This window comes from Hippocampus bargibanti, linkage group LG02 (assembly GCF_051943395.1).
Source record: "Hippocampus bargibanti isolate YZ-2025 linkage group LG02, ASM5194339v1, whole genome shotgun sequence".
NCBI lineage: Eukaryota > Metazoa > Chordata > Actinopteri > Syngnathiformes > Syngnathidae > Hippocampus > Hippocampus bargibanti.
In genome coordinates, this window is record NC_142735.1 from 12,749,230 (window position 1) to 12,770,212 (window position 20,983).

At 42.6% G+C, this 20,983-nt stretch overlaps 1 protein-coding gene across 4 annotated transcripts; it reads left to right on the plus strand.

The window, feature by feature from the left end:
* Nucleotides 1-1,315: 1,315 nt before the first annotated feature.
* slc26a2 (solute carrier family 26 member 2) lies at nt 1,316-11,110 on the plus strand. Of its 4 annotated transcripts, none has more exons than XM_088989417.1 (4): nt 1,316-1,431; nt 3,015-3,919; nt 6,072-6,520; nt 6,594-11,110. In XM_088989417.1, the coding sequence occupies exons 2-4, from the start codon at nt 3,023-3,025 to the stop codon at nt 7,366-7,368; spliced, it is 2,121 nt and encodes a 706-aa protein (XP_088845543.1). In that variant the 5' UTR covers nt 1,316-1,431; nt 3,015-3,022; the 3' UTR covers nt 7,369-11,110. The 4 variants fall into 4 exon arrangements, with proteins under 4 accessions (XP_088845543.1, XP_088845544.1, XP_088845545.1 ...); XM_088989418.1 differs by having other exon boundaries at nt 1,319-1,421; XM_088989419.1 differs by having other exon boundaries at nt 1,320-1,431; nt 3,019-3,919.
* The last annotated feature ends 9,873 nt before the right edge of the window (nt 11,111-20,983 follow it).

A 20,983-nucleotide genomic window follows, 5' to 3' on the forward strand; every position in this document is an offset into this window, starting at 1 on the left:
AGAATGCATATTCTCCGAATCTGAAGCCATTGTTTTGATTCTCGAGGAAGGCAAGACGTCTTGCCGTGACACCACGAATATGGGGGCGGGACCTTCTGAAACTGGCCACTTCTGGTTTCAAATTGAAGTACTTTTTAGACACCTTAAGTCATTTTTATTGATGTTTTGCATTAGTGAAGCTTGCGCAAAAGTAGAGATTAAGGTGAGGGTGTGGGTCCACACTTCCACCATCTCCACTCTTACCAGGTGAGTTTACCAGGTGGTGGCATGAGGATACTCATGACGACCATTTTTTGGCAGGAGTTGCAGGGGGCTGCCAGTAGTCCGGTTTGTTGGACTCCGCCTATGCCTACCCCCGGGTGCGGGTTTAGGATCACTCTTTGTCTGGCCTCTACCCCTCGACCTGTTCGGTTTGGGTGACCCGGCCAGGAGTGCAAGACTTCGGCCGACATAGCTCTCGAGGTCATCGAGACGCGCAAAGTGCCTCACCACGATAAGGTGGTGTTCCCAGTCGAGGCACACACACACACACACACACACACACACACACACACACACACACACACACACACACACACACACACACACACACAAACCAACATGGAACCAAAGTTGCAAATTGCAGACAGAGTGGGACATTTTGGTGTGAAGTCACAATTATTTTGGGCAGAGTGTCTCGTTTACAATGTTTTAATTATTTGACCTCTTTCTTATTTAAATGGTCTGTATAGCAAAGGATGACGTTAATTGCTGGTAAGCTTTGCCACGATCGAAATGTGATAAATCTTCTTTTCCTTTTGGCTTTTCCCTTCAAGGGGTCGCCACAGCAAATCAGTGTCCTCAATCTTTAGAGGTTTGATCTGCATGTTTGTTTTGGCCAAGCTTTTACGTCGGATGCCCTTCCTGACACAACCCTCTGTATTTATCCGGGCTTGGGACCGGCACAAGAAGACATATGTCCCTTTGTGGCTACAGAACAAGCAACTCTCTCAGGCTCCCAAACACAAAATGGTAATCTGCATGAAATGTGATAAATAAATTCGCAATTTCATTCACCATACATGACAAAAGTAAGAAGATCAGACACGACGCTATTACTGTACACTGTACAATAATAGCGTCGTGTCTGTATAGTACAGTGTACAGTATACTATACAGTACTATACTCATCGGCCATTCTTTGAAAGATGAGATTATGTGCCTAATTGAGTGGCCCTTGAGTGCGAGTTTGGTCGAAGGGAGAGGTCTGTCGCACAAGTTATCTTTGTTGTCCGAGCAACTCACGTGACCCAGTTTTCCCGTGTTCCATCGTGATGTCACAACCCCTACGCAGCGGGACCTCTGCATGACATGATTTTTAAAGCGGATAGAATAAGTAACAAAACGGCTCTTCTCTTCACGACGTTTTCGGATAATTCTCGGTAAGATCAGGTCAGTAACTTCAACGTAAATGTTTCAAAATCGACCATTCTGAACCTCGCGGCGTAGACCAAATGTGACATGAACTCGCTTCTGAAAGTTTGACGCGTTGCCGGATGCCGACTTGTTCACTAAGACTTTCATTCATCATCTTGAATAAACACGATTGCTGCTTAATATGAAAACGATGTTTGATTTTCATTTTAATGTCAGGTTTTCGGCATTATATGTTGAACATAGCCTTCACCAATAACCTCATCAACGCGGAGCAAACATCGGACACGATTTTGTGATTGCCATGAATGAGCCGTATTTATAAAAGTTGAAATAAGTTGCCGACTGTATTCCGTCTTAAAATAGTGTGTATGGCGGCGTCACAATTAGAATTAGTGTCTTTTTTTTAAAATGGCGTTCAGATATGCAGTATTTAAAACGATGCTGCTAACAAAATTGTTCTGTGAGTATTAACCGTATTTTTCTTGAACATATACTGTACTGTATACGTCTGTGTAAGCTCTCAGTCGTACAGGAGTGGTCCATCGATGAGATGTACTGTATAGTATTCCAAATTAGCACGAGTGGGCGGCTGCCTGCGCCCTACTGACTTGACCTGTAATATGACGACGTCTCAGAGGGGCTTCAGCCCATGTGAAAGCTTTCTTTCTTTCGTTCACACTGCAATTTTTTTCGAAGCTTGTGCGCGTCTTTCCGAGCGTGTACTTTACTCATGATGACACGGTAATTAAACGTGTTATTAAAAGTAATCTGATACTTTCTCCTTCATAGCCACCACGTTGGGCCAAACAACAACAGCACATTCTGCCACAATGAACCAAGTAATTAAATAAAATGTAATTTTGCATTACTTAGCACAATAACAAGCAAGCGACGTGAAGCTATTATTTGTTCACTTAGGTTTGTCATCCTCATTTTAGAATCTGTGACTTTCGATGTGTGGCTGCACAATGAGAACGAGTTGGCTCGCTATTAACATGCTAACAGTCTGCTTGTTCAGTGAGTGACTCAAAGTTTGTTGTGGCAGCAAGGAAAGTGTTGGAAAAACTCATTTTCTATGCAAACTAGTTAAGTTCGTTATTCAATCCGACATTTTGAACAAAGGTCTCTCACTACCTCCACCCCCTTTCTATCACGCTGTCTAAAATCAAAAAGCTCAAAGTTCTGTGTTTTCAATCATGGATGTGCAGTGAAGGTTTACATTGCACTTAATCTTCTCTGTTATGTATGAAATGATCTAAGACTGGCACTATTGAATCATTCCATTATCCTAATGGTCCTTTCATTGAATAATCAATCTGCAGACTTGGATCAACTATTTTTGTAATTGGCAAGGCAAACATTAAGCCATGCAAACTGTTTTGCAAGGCGTACAGTCATCCCAAACATTGAACAATCTTTCTGTCGTTCCTCCCTGCTTGCCGTGACCACAACAATGTATTTCTACATGGAGTGTTGCATGCGACTGCTGTAGAAAATGTGTAAAAATGAATGGTTGCAGCCCTCAATGCAGGTGTTGTCCAATCAATGCGATGCCTGACCAGTTATTGTGATCCTAACCATGTTTCTGTTGATCGTAGACAGCTCGATGATGCCTCATGAAGATGCCTGCTGCACGGCATCTGGAAACAGGCGCAAGAATGAGCATTATGAGCCACTCATCCTGGAAAGAGTGCCAGAAGAAGCGGGACAGAGCTGCCAGATGGTGTTGTCACGCTACTTCAAGGAACACTGCTCTTGCCCGCCGAAAAAGATCAAGTCCAAAATCTTGGGCTTCATCCCCATCCTGAGATGGCTGCCGCACTACCAGCTGAGAGACTGGCTACTTGGGGATGTCATGTCAGGACTCATCGTTGGAATCCTATTGGTTCCCCAGTCTATTGCTTACTCCTTATTGGCCGGTCAGGATCCCATCTATGGGCTCTACACCTCCTTCTTCTCCTCCATCATCTACACGCTGCTGGGCACCTCCAAACACATCTCTGTGGGCATTTTCGGTGTACTGTGCCTGCTCGTGGGGCAGGTAGTGGACCGGGAGTTGGCGGTGGCGGGATACATCGTGGACGACGGCGTTGGTGTCAATGGCAGCGCCTACCTGAGAGACGGCAATAATAGCATTGTGGTGGCATGCGACAGGAGCTGCTACGCGATAACCGTGGGAGCAACTGTCACCTTCATTGCGGGGGTCTACCAAGTGCTGATGGCGATCTTCCAAGTCGGCTTTGTGTCCATCTACCTATCAAACTCGCTGCTCAGCGGCTTTGCTACGGGAGCCTCACTCACCATCCTCACCTCCCAAGTCAAGTACATGCTGGGTCTGAAAATCAGCCGGCCGAAGGGCTGGTTCACATTCTTCAAGACCTGGTTCAGTGTGCTGGCCAACTTAGGAAAGAGCAACATCTGCGACCTGATCACCAGTCTGGTGTGCCTGCTGCTGCTGTTGCCCGGCAAGGAGCTCAACGACTACTACAAAGTCAAGCTGAAGGTCAGTCAATCACTCGGGAAAAGAGGCTCTTAAGTTTGAGCACAGGTCAAGAAATGAGTGGCATTATTGCACAATAACTCCATTAAATAAACACGGCCCCTTTAGACTTTATTACAGGTCAAGAAATTAAATATATCTTGTTTTCAAATATTGGCATCACTCCTAACGCACACACCATTCCTCGGATCATCAAACGTGGCACAGGTCAAAAAAAATTGATTATTGACTGAAATAGTAGTTGTCTCTCGAATTGACGACATGCCTGTCAATTGCTGTGTGCACTTAGCGGCAGAAAAAATAAAAACACCTCCAATTTGTAGGCACCGCCCCCTTTCTCTCCACCAGGAATTGTAATGATCAAATGACACTGTTCACTAATGCACATCGAATGGTGAACTACTGACTCCTTTTAAACTCTGTTGCTAACCAAAGCAGCAGTATCGTATTTTCCGGTATATAAGGCGCACCCCCAATGTATGGTGTATTTTTAAACTTTTTCCATATACAGTACAGCAGGGGTGCTCATTACGTCGATCGCGATCTACCGGTCGATTGCGGAGGTAGTACTGGTCGATCGCAGCGTGACAGTAAAAAAAACATTTGTCAGCCTATCAAACGTCCCGTCACTTGATTGACATACAGGGCAACCATTCAGATGACAACTGAATTTTTACCTTTAGGTCGCCGTGCATGCGTAAACAACGGCGCTAAACGCAGCAAAATTTACAAGCTAGTCAGCGAATTACCTCAGATTTTAAGCCCTTGCGAAAACATATGGTGATCAAAATGAGTGAGAAACCTGGATAAAGTAAGGGGGTAAAACATTTTACTTTGACTTCCCGCCGAAAAGCCAGCTGAGAAAGAGAACGATGGACGAACTAAAATCCCAGTTGTCCGGACAGCAGTCATTTTTCATTCAACATACTTCAAAAGTGAAAGCCGGCAACCGAAGCATTGTTCCGGGTGAGTCACGCCATCGTTAAAAACAATAAGTCCTTCCAAGACGGAGAGATGGTAAAAGAAGCATTCGTTGAAGCAGCTGACTTCTTGTTCAGAGACTTTAAAAATAAGGCAGAGATATTATCTTCAATCAAAGCTCTGCAGCTGTCTGCGCTGTGAAGCCATGGCTGAGGATTTAACCCAGCAAATGTGGAAAGACATCGGAGATTGTGAGTGTTCTCACTGCTGAAGTCCAGGGCTCATGGGCAGTTCTGTAACTTACTCACACAGGAAAAGTACCCCAACATGAGGAAATGTCCTACCTCCTTGACTGCATTATTCAGCTCCACTGATTTATGCGAGTCAGCCTTTTCCTACATGAAGATCATTACATCCAAATACCGTTCCACCATGAATGATGAACATTTGGAAATGTGCTTGAGGCTGGCTGTCAGCAGCTACTGTACAGACTATGCATCCCTGGCTGATTCAATTCAGTGCAAGTCATCAAAGTAAACTCAGGTAATTACAAAAAATGTTAATAGTTATTTATTATGTTATGTATATGTAGTTATTATGTGTGTTGTGCAATATTGGCTTATTCAGTTATGCGAGGTACATCAACATACATTGTACATACAACGATGAGAAGGTTTCTTCAGCCGTCATCTGTACAAATTTGAGAACCAAATTAAGAACCACCACAGACGTATTGTACATACAAAGAATCCTTAAAACATTTGAAAATAATTATGTTTTGCATTTGTGTCGTGGGGAGATCATTTTGACTTGGTAGTTTTTATAAGTAGCTCGTATGCTGAAAAAGTGTGAGCACCCCTGCAGTACAGTATAAGTCGCACCGGACTATAAGGCGCACCTTCAACAAATGACAAGTTTAAAAACATTTTCCGTATGTAAGGCACACCACATTATAAGGTGCTATCGTAGAGGCTGGGGTTACAATTTATATATCCCAGCAGTGACCGCACACTACTTCTTCTACAGAGGGAAATGGAGGCGGAGACTGCTAACAGTAGTTGCGAGAGTTGCTGTGGCTCAATATTACTTCATGTGTAAGGTGCAGGGTCATCTTTTGAAGAAAATTAAGAACTTTGAGTGCATCTTATAGACCGGGAAATACACTACTTATCAAACCACACCGTTCGTACATGAATGCCTCCCTCAAACGGCTGTTCCTCTGCTTGTTCCTCAGGCTCCAATTCCCTTTGAGCTGTTTGTCGTCATCATTGCAACGCTGGCGTCTCATTTCGGCCGCTTCAACGGAGACTACGGCTCGGACGTAGCAGGCGAAATCCCAACGGGCTTCCTGCCGCCGCAACTGCCGGCGTGGTCGCTCATCCCCAGCGTGGCGATGGACGCCTTCTCGATTGCACTCGTGGGCTTTGCCATCACTGTGTCGCTATCGGAGATGTTTGCCAAGAAGCATGGCTACCGTGTCGATGCCAACCAGGAGATGTACGCCATCGGTTTCTGCAACATCCTGCCATCCTTCTTCCGTTGCTTCACCACCAGCGCTGCGCTGACAAAGACATTGGTCAAGGAATCGACGGGCTGCCAGACGCAGGTGTCAGGCCTGGTCAGCGCCATGGTGCTGCTGCTGGTGCTGCTGGTCATCGCTCCTCTCTTTCAATCCCTTCAGAAGTGAGTTACGGTCACCTCCAAATTTTCTTTCGGTTCTGGCAACCCATTCAGGCAACTCTGGCTTTCCCTCTAGGTGCGTGTTGGCCGTCATCATTGTAGTCAACCTTCGCGGCGCCCTGCGCAAGTTCGCCGACGTCCCCAACATGTGGCACACGAACCGCATCGACGCCGCCATCTGGCTTATCACCATGGCCTCCTCGGCGCTGATCAACACGGAGCTGGGCCTCCTGGTGGGCATCCTGGTGTCCGCCTTCTGTGTCCTGGGCCGCACGCAGCGGGCTCAGGTGCAGGAGCTGGGCCGGACCTCCGACAGGGACCACTATGAAGTACTGTCGGCGTACGCCGGCCTCCACGCTCACCCAGGCGTGGCCGTCTTCAGGTATCCGGCGCCCATCTACTATGCCAATCAGAGTTTGTTTAAGAAGTCTTTGTACCAAAGTGCGGGACTGGACACGGTAAAAGAGAAGTTACGGCGCATCAAGTTTGAAAAGAAGTTCAAATGCCAGAACCCCGAGGCAAAACTGACTTGCAAAGAGGATGGCGAGGCCACCGCCGGCATCACGTTGTCGCTGGACCAGAAACCTTTACACAGCTTAGTATTGGACTGCAGCGCTGTCGTCTTCCTGGACGGCGCTGGCGTCAACGCCCTGAAGGAAGTGCACAGTGATTACGGTGAGCTGGGGGTAGCGGTGGTCCTGGCTCAGTGCAACACGGCCGTCCTGGACGCCCTCCGTCGAGGTGGCTACTTGTCGGAAAAACAGGGAGAGGATGGCCGCCTGACCTTCTTCACCATTGCGGATGCCGTCCGTCACCTGCAGAGTAAGTTCATGACTAACGGCACATGTTGAGATTTACTGAGCCCATATCTTTATGAAAACAACTTGTGCCTTGTGATGATGATCATAGTTACTGATTGTGCCTTCTCAGGCTGGGTTGACTCTGCAGGTCAATTGTTTCTCCCAGCTAGTCCTAACTGCTACCTTACATGATAAAAATAAACACACCTATCACAGGGATGGATTGGATTGGATTGGATTGGATTTGCCTTTATTAGTCTCGCAGTGGAGAAATTTACATTTCACAGCAGCAAAGTTATGAAAGAAATGCATCTGGGCCGCGCCCTTGCGCCATTGACGAATTTTGACAGCCACTGGCGCTACTTTGTAACTCCACTGTGCCAGCACCGGTGCAAGTCTATTACGGTTAGCGCATATTGCTACATGATCTGCGCCACATACTGTATGACATATTTCTGGTAAAAGAGCAAAAGAAACAAATTTAGTTCAACAACATTTGTAAACTGTTTATTTTCCTTCAGAGGTTTTAACTTTCGTCGTCTGCCATCTTGCCTTACATCGGTAAGGGACTGGGTCACCTTGCATTTGTTTCAGTGCATTCCAAAGGGATAATTGAATATTCATGTACCCATGGTGCATGCAGTGTTTACATCAAACATGGCAGATGGCTGCATTATGGAGAGTGAGAGCAGGAATAGTACTCTAAAAGACATTAAAAACAAGCAGCAAACAAACATATTGTCATTTTTTTAAGAAACAATTGAAAAAGCCTGCGGGGGATATTGAGAATTTGTTTCAGCAAACTGCTGTTGATGATTCGAATTTGGTGGATAATGGGAATGATTTCAGAGCTGTTGCAACACGTTGGAAATCTTCAAGTAGACACTCGTAAGAAATATTGTGCTAAGTCTCATCTCTTTGTCATCTCTGCCATATCATACAATATCAAAATAGCACAGGATTGTGGAGTAACTAAAGAAAATGGAAAATGTGTTTATTTCATGGATGAATACATTATTGGAATTAAATTTAAATTGTTTGCTGATATACAGGGTGACCCAAAAGATGCATACCCATGAAAACTTCAATTGTGGCTTTGATTAAAAAGCTATTTATTTCAAATTCCAACCACACATTATTCAGTTTATGGAAGACCATTCACCAGAGTTTCAGCTATTTCTGTCGATTTTTTTTTTGTCAATTTATGGCTTTCCCAAGATATGTTCCAAATGCCCGCCATTTCATTGCAAGCAAACCTGTACTCGTCTGATAAAGTTGTCAATCACTTCTACACACTCCTCTTAAGGGAGAAAACATTGCTGCGGTGAGGGACTCAGTAGAACGCATCTTTTTGGGTCACCCTCCCGAAAGAGGAGTGTGTAAAAGTGATTGACATTATATTAGAACAATAGATTTTCCTCAAATAATGGTACAGTATTTCATTTGCAATTTTGAACTGTCATGCTCCAATGACTGTGTTTTGGTTTATTTCAAACAATTTTGTATACTTATGTGATCTTGTGAAATCGGGCCCCATCAATTTTAGAATTTGGCCCCCTTTTCAGATGCAAGGGGGCCAAATGCCCCCCTTTTTTGATTTCGCAGATGCATCCCTACATATCTCAAGTAATCCAAACTATCCCATTGAGCGACCCCAACCGGTCGCCGCCCCCTCAGGATATCTGCTTTCATGTTTTGTTTTGGATTGACACTGTCATGAAGTTTTTCCAAATTACGGGAATCTTGATGTGTATATTGTATTAGCAGTTTCAGGGTTAAAAAGTGGAAACTATTTAGTTGAGTCGGGAACATCCGGTTACTGGTTTCAAAGTGCGCCATTTTTTTAAAAAAGCCTACCATCATACGTTGTTGGTGCAAGAGGGCTGTTTACAGATGGACTTATGCAACGTGTTCAGTGGGAAAGTTACCCAATCAAACACTTGAAAGTCGTACATTATGCTTTTGTAGATCAATAGTTAGAATACTCTGACACCAAGATTTTTGCTCATGATTATCATACGGTCAGCATCGGCTTGCTCGTGCTTACAATGGGAAGGTGTTGCTTTTTTGAGACCTACTGTACATAATTACTTGCTTGTAACCTTTATTATACAAGGGAGGCCATTTTTTTCTGGAAGTTGGTGTTATTTCTGAGAGGACATTGTGGTGCGTTGCCAAAGTTTTATGTCAAAGCCAATGTAGCAAAACAGACAAGTTACTGACATCCAAACGACTTAAATACAAAAACGACAGGATTTCATTTATTTGTATTCAATGTTGACAAAGCCGTGAACAAGCGTTCCCTCATCTGTTGAGCAGCCAATGTTCTACTTCTCCGTCTGTCTGTTTGTCAAGGGAGATGTACTTGCCAAACAACCGCTGTTGTCAGCAATGTACACAACCCCCCCAACCAAAAAAAAAAAAGAGAGTTTCTTTTGGTATGTATTTATTTCAAAAGCAAAGTCCAAAATGTAGAGCCGAAAACTTAATATATTGTCAAAATGAGTTCTCAGGTAAAGCTACTAGTATCTATGCAGTACTATAGTAGGTGTTTTTATGTTTTTCTTTTTTTAAATGTACGTAATCCAAATGGGAAACACCGTTTTTGTTCACTCACTGTTGGAATGGTCAGGGGCAAGTGCCTTATTGTTTTTTCTTCACTATCTAAGCTGCTTAATGCAGTTGATATAAAGGGTAAAAAGAGTGCATTTGCATTTTCATCAACAGTCAGATATTTTCTTAGCATTTCCGAGTTATGTTGGTAGGATGTCGCAACGTCAAAACAGTTATACCGTTAAGTTTTTGTTGAGTTAGGTGTAACAGCTGTTTTTATTCCAGTTCTTTTTGGGTGTAGAATCCAAAACTGATCTCAGTTTCTTTCTGTCAAGTATTTTAGCTGTCGAACCACATTTATAACAATATTAAACAAATTTGTGTATATGTGAATAAAACAGAGCTGGAATAACTACTCACAACATTATGAAATGGAATCAAATTGTCAATGTAATCTATGCCTATGGTTGTAATGTTAAGTGAAAAGCTAGCTCCACTCCTCTATGCAAATTTAGTTTGAGGATATTGGAAGTACTAACCAAACAGGAGCTGCAGACACCTCTCACTATACTCAATTTTCACTGCACAAATAAATTGCTGTGTAGCTGTAGATGAGTCCAATCATCATAAACTGGCAAGTCTTAGTACAGCCAATCAGTTGATTTTTCCTTATCTGATAAACTGTGCAGAAAAAAACTTGACACGCCAACAATAAAAATGACATTAGCATGCCATCGCATAAAAATCTAACTCAAGAGAATTTCTTTTTCACATTATCCCTATGTGTTATGATCTTGGTCTTAGCTGGATTTGCTGGATATTCCTGATGTAACTCTCTTTACTTGTGGTGCGAAAATTGTTTATTCTGCCCACTTCTAGTCACAATTATGCTGAAGTCCTTTTCACTTCAATTTTGTATGCTGTCCAATTCACAATGCTGGAGGCTATGGATTGTTCGTGTCATTATTTTGTTCAGAACTATTCACACTCATGATGACAACCTAGAACACATGTTCTTTGCACGTTTTCACAAGCACTTGATGGGCATTCACCAACTGACCCAGGTGATGTCGACATCATAACAATCATGTTTCTTCAAAACCAAAATAGTATGATGTGTCCAAAAATGAAATCAGACCAAAAATTGATTTATGTTGACAGGAGTAAAAAGCGGCTTTGATGTCATTGTAAAATGTATCAACCAATTTGCTTCATGCCTTAATAAAATCTACATGCTGTCGTTTTTGTGTGTGATTCAACATTTTGTGTTGGTCTTTATGTACAAACGTCTCACTGGAATGTTTCCACATCTGTGTGGACATGCAACTTCTATTCATTTTGTTTTTGTAGAAGCTTGCACCACCCTGCTCCATGACTCGGTGAATGGTGTTTGACCTGCACGTCATAAACTGTGTTGAACACAAATCTTACTCATATAATCATTGTGGTGCCGAAAAAGTGGCTGCTTTTTTAGCAGATCCCATATTTTGTTTTTCTACTTATTCTTTTTCCTTTCATAACTTTGCTGCTGATATTTGGGAATTTCTCCAATGTGAGACGAATAAAGGTTATCTCATATCATTATCACTATCAAAATATCTAAAGTTGTTACAAGGTTTAACAAGTATCCACGCACTGGCTAAGCATTACGTACTCTTGTATCTCAATATACTTGTATTACATTTATTAAATGCACTGACTGTATTTATTGAACACTGTGTTCATTAGTAAGGTTTAATTTTGATACTTTATCAACCCAACTGCAATGAAAGTGGGTTGTTGTGTTAAACACAAATACAAACTGAATACAATGATTTGTAAATCACATTCAACCTATAATTAATTGAATACACTACAACGACATTATATTTAATATTCAAACTGGTAAATGTTTGTTTTTAGCAAGGTGATGTTTGTCTATGTTTGCCCTATAATTGGCTGGTAACCAGTTTTGGGGCTCTCCCTTGCCCACTGCCCGGAGAGACCTGTGATAGTATGTTTTTGTTGTGTAGTCATACACGTATCAGTCAGCTTTATTGTCAAATATGCTAATATGCATGACACAGCACAGATGAAATTACTGTCTTCTCGGACCCAGCATGCAAGGCACTTATAATGACTTTAATAAACATGAAAACGCCGGGAAAAGGGGAACCGCTGCGTGTTCACGCGCCGCAGTGACGTGCAGTCAGGGGAGGCAGTGCCTCACCTGTCATCATGGAAAGCTGTCATGGAAATATCAAATGAAAAAATAAACAGTTATATGTATTTAGTGATTTGTACTTTAAAGTTCTTGTCCATTTAACTTCACCGTTTTAGGATTTTTTTCTAAATCGCTGAATTTTCACATTTACCGTTCAAATACTAAGTAGAGATGAGCAGTGAGGCACCAGCCGGCTGATCCTCACTATGGATTGCGCAATCACTATGCTTACTGTGCTGGCTTGCTCTGCAGTGAGACCGCATTGCTGTCCTTCTGCATATCGCTATTAAAGCGTTCAAACACGTTTAGTATATGAACTAAATTTCTACAGTTTAGATGGTGTATATAATGTAGAGTCATTGTACATTATAAACACTGTACTCCAGTGTTTATTTTGTTTTATTTTTATCAAAACGCTGTGTGTAGGTGAGGCACACAGTTCTCCCGCCTCATGACAGGCAGGGGGCGCTTGTGATTCCAGAGATACTTCTTACTCCACGTCTGCAGAATAATAGAATTAGAGACAGAAAGCTACAGTAAACAGTTAGCAAGTAAAGTGCAACCCTGCAGTCATTTTTTCGTGTTGCTTGGCCTCACTTTCAGAATGGAGGATTACATATCTAAATTGAAAGAATTTTCTAAACTGGACTTTCAATCGAAGCAGGAGCTAATAATTAAAGGAAGACCAACACCGGAGCTAAAAGGTTTGCTTCAGACAACGGGACACAATACTCGCTCTTTTCAGGCGGACTGGTACATACGAAAAGGCTGGCTGTGTGGATGTCCAGCAAGAAACCGCCTTTTCTGCTTTTCCTGCCTTCTGTTCTCAATTTGTGACAATGTCTGGACTCAAATGGGATATTGTGACCTGAAAATTTTACAACGGAGCCTCATCAAAAATGAGCGAAGACTCAACATCAGCATCCACAATGCTAAGGTAAAGGAGAACCGGGAGATTTTAAAAGATCTCATCAATGCCACCTGCTTCCTTGCCAAACAACAGCTGGCATTTCGTGGAAATGATGAAAGTAAGGGCTATGCTCATCGTGGCAACTATGTTGAACTATTACATGCTTTCGCTCAGAAAGATGACAGGCTAGCGAGTCATTTTGGGACATCCACTATATTTTCTAGCCTGTGAAACAGAATACAGAACGATTTAATTGAAGCAGTTGGTGATGTCATTAGAAATGACATTAAAAAGGAGATCGGTGCAGCCCCATTTGTTGCTGGAGAAGTAGACGAGATTGTCATTCTCAGCACTGAAAACATACAGTCGGAACAGGACTGATCAAGGACGACTTTCTTCACTGGCAGTGATCTCCGTTGAGACAGAGAGACTTTTAAAACTGAAGAAAGATAAGGAAGGCTTCTACAAAGAAGTTATCGATGCCTTTCTTCAGAAGGAGCGGCGCATGGACTAAAGGTAACACGATAAAAACGTTTTTTTAATTATTTTTTTCTATGCTACAGTTTGTATATATAAAAAATGCTGACATGAAATTTTAAACAAAATACGTTAACTGTTGCCAATCAAATCGTGAATAAACTACTCTGTAGAGTTCATATGTTTGTAAATCTGACTATGATGACGTCAGTGCCTTACCAGCCATGAACCTCACCGCACGTCACTGACGCGCCGCCATCTTGGGAAAAACAAAAACATAATGTTAAATATACATTTAACATGATTTAAAAATGCATTAATTTTTTATTCATGTTTAAAACAATGTTCCAATTTTATAATAGTTGGATTTGTAATCTTTTAGTTCTCTATTGAGTTACCCAGGTTCAAAGAAACAAAATTTCAGACTCCCTATTGAGTCTCTTCAAACAGCCTACAATTGTCTCACTGTCATTTCAAACCCACTTTAAAACACTCCCCTTAAAATTAATACCAATCAGCTAGGCAAAAACGTTCCTATATGTGGCAAAACGATGCACAGTACAGTATAACTTCAAGGAACTTTTATCTTTCCCCGTCATTTTAATATCGGATTTAGCGCCACCCTTAGGTATTTTAAAGTATTACAGGGAAGCCTCCTGCAGACTCGATTTCTAGATCAAGCATCCACTGACAAGAATGTCAGGGGCAGGGCTTGGAAAAATAAAATATTGAAAGAGTCATATTGGAGAAAAACAAAAATATCTGGAGCCGCAAAACATTAAAAGCCTTATAATGAACTGTGAGACTAATAAAGGCATATCCAATCCAATCCAAGGCAACACACATGGTATGTGTCTTTATTAGCTATATTAACCCACTATCAAAATGACTATCCATAATGAACCTTCATGATTAAATCAAATTATTGAAATGTAAGATCAAAGCATTGTTGTCGCAAAGGCTTTCTGAAAGGACTTTGAAGTTCTGTTTGTGATTAAATGAATGGAAAGAGATGCCCGTTTCACGGTAAGATCAGAACATTGTATTCAAATGGTGAGTAGTTTTACTTTATTTGAATGTTTCTGTGCCGATGACCATTTTGTGTGTGGGGGGTCTTTATCGAGCATCTTCATCTTTATTAGGTTCATAGAGTTGCTTGTTCTGTAGTTACAAGGGGACAGAAGCCAGTGTCATATTGTGTCTGTCCCAGGCCCGGATAAATACAGAGGGTTGTGTCAGGAAGGGTGTCCGACGTAAAAGCTTGGCCAAAACAAACATGCCAATCAAACCTCTGAAGATGGAGGACATAAATTTGCTGGGGCGACCCCTGAAGGGAAAAGTCGAAAGGGGGAAAAAAATCATTTCTCACAGACACGCAAATATAAAATGATTTGTAACAGCTTCATCATAGCAGCATCATAAACACCACATGCATCCTGTGCAGTTCGCAGTTGGGAAACTAAAGTTTTACATTCCCAATCTGAATACAAATTGAATCATCAAAATGTTGTTGTTTTGTCTGCGGTGCCATAAATCAACTGCTGAGCTTCCAAATTTGGACCAATGATTTATTGCTGCTTAAAAGTTGAGCAGTTCTGCTCAACTAACTTGTAAAAATTGCCCATGTTCTGGCAAGCATAACACTTTTACTTGTCACCAATTTACTCCTTTGCATGTGATCATTTATTCTCTCCCAAGGAGTACACAGAAAGGGCGAAATTGTCATCTTCCAATTATACAATGTGAATGCAGATTTCTTCAAGCTATTTTGAACTAGACGCAATCCTGGATGCATGGGGCAAATTATGATGACTGTAAAGTAGCTGGCAAGTGCCTGTTTTTGTCTCTTTTCTCATCACCAATGTTTTCCAGACACTTTAAAAATGGGCTTTCATTTGCCACAGCCAGGCAAATGAATTTAATATTTGTGGGTTAGTTAGTTTTGCTGTCCACATAAAACCACATGATAGAGTGTTTTTATGCACATTCGTAAACATTATGTTATTCCATGTTTAGCTCAGAACATTTTGTTATTTCATGTTTAGATCAGTACATATTATGTTATTGCATGTTTAGTTTAGTCTACATGGATTTATGAAGCTTATTAGTTGAATAGTTGTGAAAGCAGAATGTAACAAGTATCAACTTTCAGTCTAAATGTTCTCCCAACACTTGTCCGTAGCTGATTGGACAACAGATCGCTGCTGTGTACTTTCAAAACTAGTCTGAGCGGGCGAGCTTCGTGCTCTTGTTCTTTTTGTTCATGTTGTGTTCGTGTGCTCTTGGCTCGTCGCTCCGACGAGAGATGTGCTCCTTTTGTTTCATGAGAATAAAGTAGTTTTTTCTGTTCAACATCTATCGTCCCCGCTGGTATTTCATCACAGAACTTCGTTGAACACCGAACGAGATGAGAAACAGGAATTAGAAACCAACACCACAGATAAAAAAAGAATGACATTGAAACAAAAAATATTTTTTATGAAGAAAAATAGTACTTTATAAGATACTTTATAACAACTACTGTAGAACTATAAATACATTAATGCAAATGCATTTATTTGCTATTGACATCACAAAAGCCAGATCCATCCATCCATCCATCCATCCATCCATCCATCCATCCATCCATCCATCCATCCATCCATCCATCCAGCGACTTGACTTATTGCTCACGTTTGCAATCACCTTTGTCGCATTTTGTCGGAGAAACCTTAATGTTAAGCACGTTTGTGTGACGGCTTGTATACAAAAAATGTTTTGTCAAATAGCAAATCAAACTACCGGTAATTGTATGTAGTGGTGCCGCTGTGTGTGAATTACATTGTGTGAAGTGTTCACTTTATTTATTGGGCAGTGTATATTTTTTTCCCCTTTCTGAACAGTTTTTAATGTGAGCCTGCCCTGCTGTCAATCTGACTCGCCGTCAGTGCTTCGCTGTCCACAAATCTCACCTCTCATAAATCGCTTGTCTTTTACTTTCACTTTCACCTCCACTAGTCGAATAGTGGAGGAATCTTGAATGCGGATTCCAGCTGCACTTCTCTCTGCAAATGTCAGTGTCATGCGGTGCATTTCATTCACTGTTAGTCAACACGGCCATCTTTTGTCCACCGTGAAGCACATCTCAAATATCAGGGCAGGCGGGTGAGGGGAAAAAGCTGTTTTCACTCTGGCCTCCGCTCCTACACTCTCATTGCATATAATATTAAAAGCTTTGGGGAGGATGAAGGAATAATAGCTAGAATTTGTTGTTCTCCCATCGATTAGCGTGTGAAAGATGAAGACAGATTCTCAATTTAGTTGTCACGTTATTCTTCTCCTTGATGGCCCGGACAATGAATCGTCAGGCAAATGTGGACAAGGACACATACTGCTTGGTGGATGTCAGCTACAGAATGCTGCTAAAGTTCAAAGGGTTTAAAATGAAGGTTTCAAGGCAAGGTTTGGGTTTCGTGTTAGGGGTTTGAAACCTGGCTTAGTGTTTTAGGGTTTCAGCTTCAAATAAGAGGTGGAATCAGAACCACATTGTGGTTCTGATTAGGAATTGAATAGAGATTCAAATGGAATCTTGTGGAAACCCTAACACAGGATTAAAGGTTGAGGTTTAGAGATTCCAACAAGGGTTACGATCACAAATAAAAACTTTGGTCTTCGAAATTTGAAATATACCAGGGACAGTGTTAGAGTTTCATTTCAAACAAAGGTTCTGGTTTCATATTGGAGGTTTGAAGCCAAGGTTCGGGTTTCAAGTGAGGTCTATGGATTGAAATGTCAAACTTAGGGTTTGAAGACACAGTCAGGTATTAGGGTTTCAAGCCTGGGTTGGCGGCTACTGTTTGAGTTTCCAGCCAGTGTTTGGTTAAGAGTTGTCATTTCAAATTAAGATTTCAAGACAAGATTAATTTCAAGCATGTTTTAAGACAAAGATTGCGTTTTGAATGTGTGTTTCTAAAAATCAATAAGGTTTGTTGTGAGGATTACAACCCGGGGGTTTGGGTTCAATAAGGTTTCGGACTTAAGACAGGGTTAGACCTTCAGTTTGGACAAGGGTTTCCAGTCCAAGTGTTAAATTCGGGTTACAAACTAGGGTTCAAATCCAGGTAGGCGGATTATTTTAAGGCTTATTTTATAAACTGATTGCAAATCTATCTGATTTTATTTCGACGACATGTGGTTTTGCTCCCTCATGTGCTCTGTTTGTCACGGCCTGTACTTGTCAGCAGTGTCCGTCATGTTTAACCAATCAGCTCTCTCAACCCTTTGTCCCTTGTCCTTAGTTCCTTGAGTTCTCTCAGTCTTTGTTGGATTGTTGTTGCTGTCATTCTTTGTTTTAGTCTTGTGGAGTTTTATCAATGAAAAGGTTTCTTCAGCCGTCATCTGTACTTCTTTGGAGGTGCCGGACGTTTCGCTTCTTATCCAAGAAACTTCGTCAGCAAACTGACTCACTCACTCACTCACTCACTCACTCACTCACTCACTCACTCACTCACTCACTCACTCACTCACTCACTCACTCACTCACTCACTCACTCACTCACTCACTCACTCACTTTGTTCTCATCATCAAAAAATAAATGAATCCCGAAGTCCCCCCAACCCCCAAAAAAATAATGGAACTTCATAAAATGAAGAGATTTTTAGCATTTTCTTTCATATTGTGTGTGTGTTTGTGTGTATATGCAGGTGTGTGTGTGTGTGCGCGCGTCAAGTGCTCATACCTCACACACAGATGAGCTCACAGTTTGAAAGAAACAACAACAATAAACACAAATCAAAAAGTAATGCAAGAATCCATCAAGTGAAACTTCATTAAATGCACAAAAGTATTTGGACACCTCTAAGTGGTGAAAAATGCATGCCTTTGTCGATCATCCAGACGGTGGAGCAAATGCCCCACCGTCACCCACTTCCCAAAATGACCCGTTTGACGCGACATCCTGTGATTGATTCTCATGGCATGTCAAAACCTTTGTCTACTCACTGTTTTTGAGTGACAGGAAGTGCTTTTCAATTGGCCATTTTGAAACCTCCGAAAATTGAAAATTGAGGGCAAAATCTAAAATAGCAGTATTGAACTAAAGCAGCAGACTTCCTGTAAGACACTCTAGCGATGATTCTTGAGATTTAGTTGTGAGTATTCTCTTGACAGACACGACTATCAAAGTAGATCCAAGATGGCGCCGCGGATGGCAGCCTCGGTGACACGCTCCCTAGTATTGTTCCTGGTTTTGTCATTTTCATTTGTTTTTTGCGATCCTATGCGACTCAGTTACACGAGGAAAGAGTTACTGAGCATTGAGGAATCCACTCTTGGACTATTTTGACCGACACACCAAAATCTACAAGGTTTTTCGGGGCTGCTCGCGAGCGGCGTAGCAGCTCTGTACGGAGCTTTGAGACGCCGACGTAGGAGGGGGAAGCGAGCCGGCGTTCTCGTCAAGCTTCGGCAGCGTGGATTTCGAACGCCGCTCCCATCGATCCACCTCGCTAATCTACGCTCACTACCAAACAAGATGGACGAACTTCTGCTTCTCACAAAGACCAATAAAACGTTCGCCCGCTCTGCTGCGCTGTGCTTCACTGAGACTTGGCTCAGTGACCGCCACCCGGATTCCGCACTACACCTACCCGGATTCCGTCTCCTTCGGGCCGACCGTGATACGGAGCAATCGGGTAAATCCAAAGGCGGTGGACTATGCTTCTACATCAACGAAGAATGGTGCACCGATGTCACGATGCTCGACGCACACTGCAGCCCTGGTTTGGAATCGCTGTCTCTCAACTGCAAGCCATTCTACTCGCCACGTGAGTTCGCTTCCTTTATTCTCGTTGCCGTGTACATCGCGCCACAAGCTAATGCTAACGCGTGTATACAAACGCTAGCGGACCATGTAAACCATCTCGAAATAAAATATCCAGAATCACCCCTGATCATTTTGGGCGATTTTAATCAAACACGTTTAAACCGTGAACTTCCCAAATATAAGCAGCATATTGACTGTTTCACCAGAGGAGAAAACATTCTAGATCATTGTTACACAGCACTCAAAGGCGCATACCGGTCTGTTGCGCATGCAGCATTGGGTCTTTCTGACCACTATTTAATCCACTTAATTCCCACATACAAACAGAAACTCAAATGTGTAAAACCGGTAGTCAAGACAGTTAAAACATGGACAGATGAAGCAAAGTTATCGCTACAAGAATGCTTAGACTGCACTGATTGGAGCGTCTTTGAAACTTCAACGGGCACATTGGATGAATACACAGACACTGTAACATCATACATCAGTTTCTGTGAGGACATGTGTGTACCAACAAGTCCTTCCGCTCATTCAACAACAACAAGCCATGGTTCACTCCCAAACTCAGGCAGCTTAGGAAAGAGAAAGAATCCGCATTTAAAAGCGGCGATCGAGCAGTTTACAAACTCGCCCGAAACAGGCTGAGGAAGGAAATTAACATCGCAAAGAAAAGTTATGCGGAGAGGCTTAACAAACAGTTCTCCGCTAACGACTCTGCATCGGTGTGGAATGGCCTGAAAGCAATAACAAATTATCGTTTACCTTCCCCCCAAGCAGTGTACAACAATGGTATGGCTGATGAGTTAAATACATACTTTTGCCGATTTGAAAAGGACACCACCATTTCCCCGGTCTGCCCACCATTACCAGAAACTACCGTATCTCCGCCCTCTGCCCTACAGATCCACGAACTGGACGTTAGACGGCTCTTCAAGCAGCAAAAGATCAAGAAAGCTGCAGGACCTGACAGAGTGTCCCCCTCCTGCCTGAGAGTCTGCGCTGACCAGCTGGCTCCGGTCTTCACACAAATCTTCAACAGATCCCTGGAGCAGTGTGAAGTCCCATCCTGCTTCAAACAGTCTACTATCGTCCCAGTTCCAAAGAAACCAGCACCCTCGGGATTGAACGACTATAGACCTGTTGCTCTGACGTCTGTGGTCATGAAGTCCTTTGAACGCCTCGTGCTGAACCACCTAAAGAACATCACCGGACCTCTGCTAGATCCTCTTCAGTTTGCCTACCGGGCAAACAGGTCTGTGGAGGATGCAGTCAACATTGGACTGCATCACATCCTCGACCACCTTGACAACACAGGAACCTACGCAAGGATCCTGTTTGTGGACTACAGCTCTGCGTTCAATACCATCATCCCAGAACTCCTCATCCCCAAACTTCTCCAGCTTGGTGTGTCCCCCACGATCTGCCAGTGGACCCTCAGCTTCCTGACAGGACGGACACAACAGGTCAGACTGGGAAATATATCATCCACAACACGAACCACGAGCACTGGAGCCCCGCAGGGATGCGTCCTCTCTCCATTGCTCTTCTCTCTCTACACGAACGACTGCACCTCAACGCACCCAGCTGTCAAATTCATAAAGTTCGCAGACGACACCACGGTCATCGGTCTCATCAAAGACGGCGACGAGTCTGCGTACCGACAACAAGTGGAGCAGCTGGAGCTCTGGTGCAGCCGTCACAACCTGGAGCTGAACACGC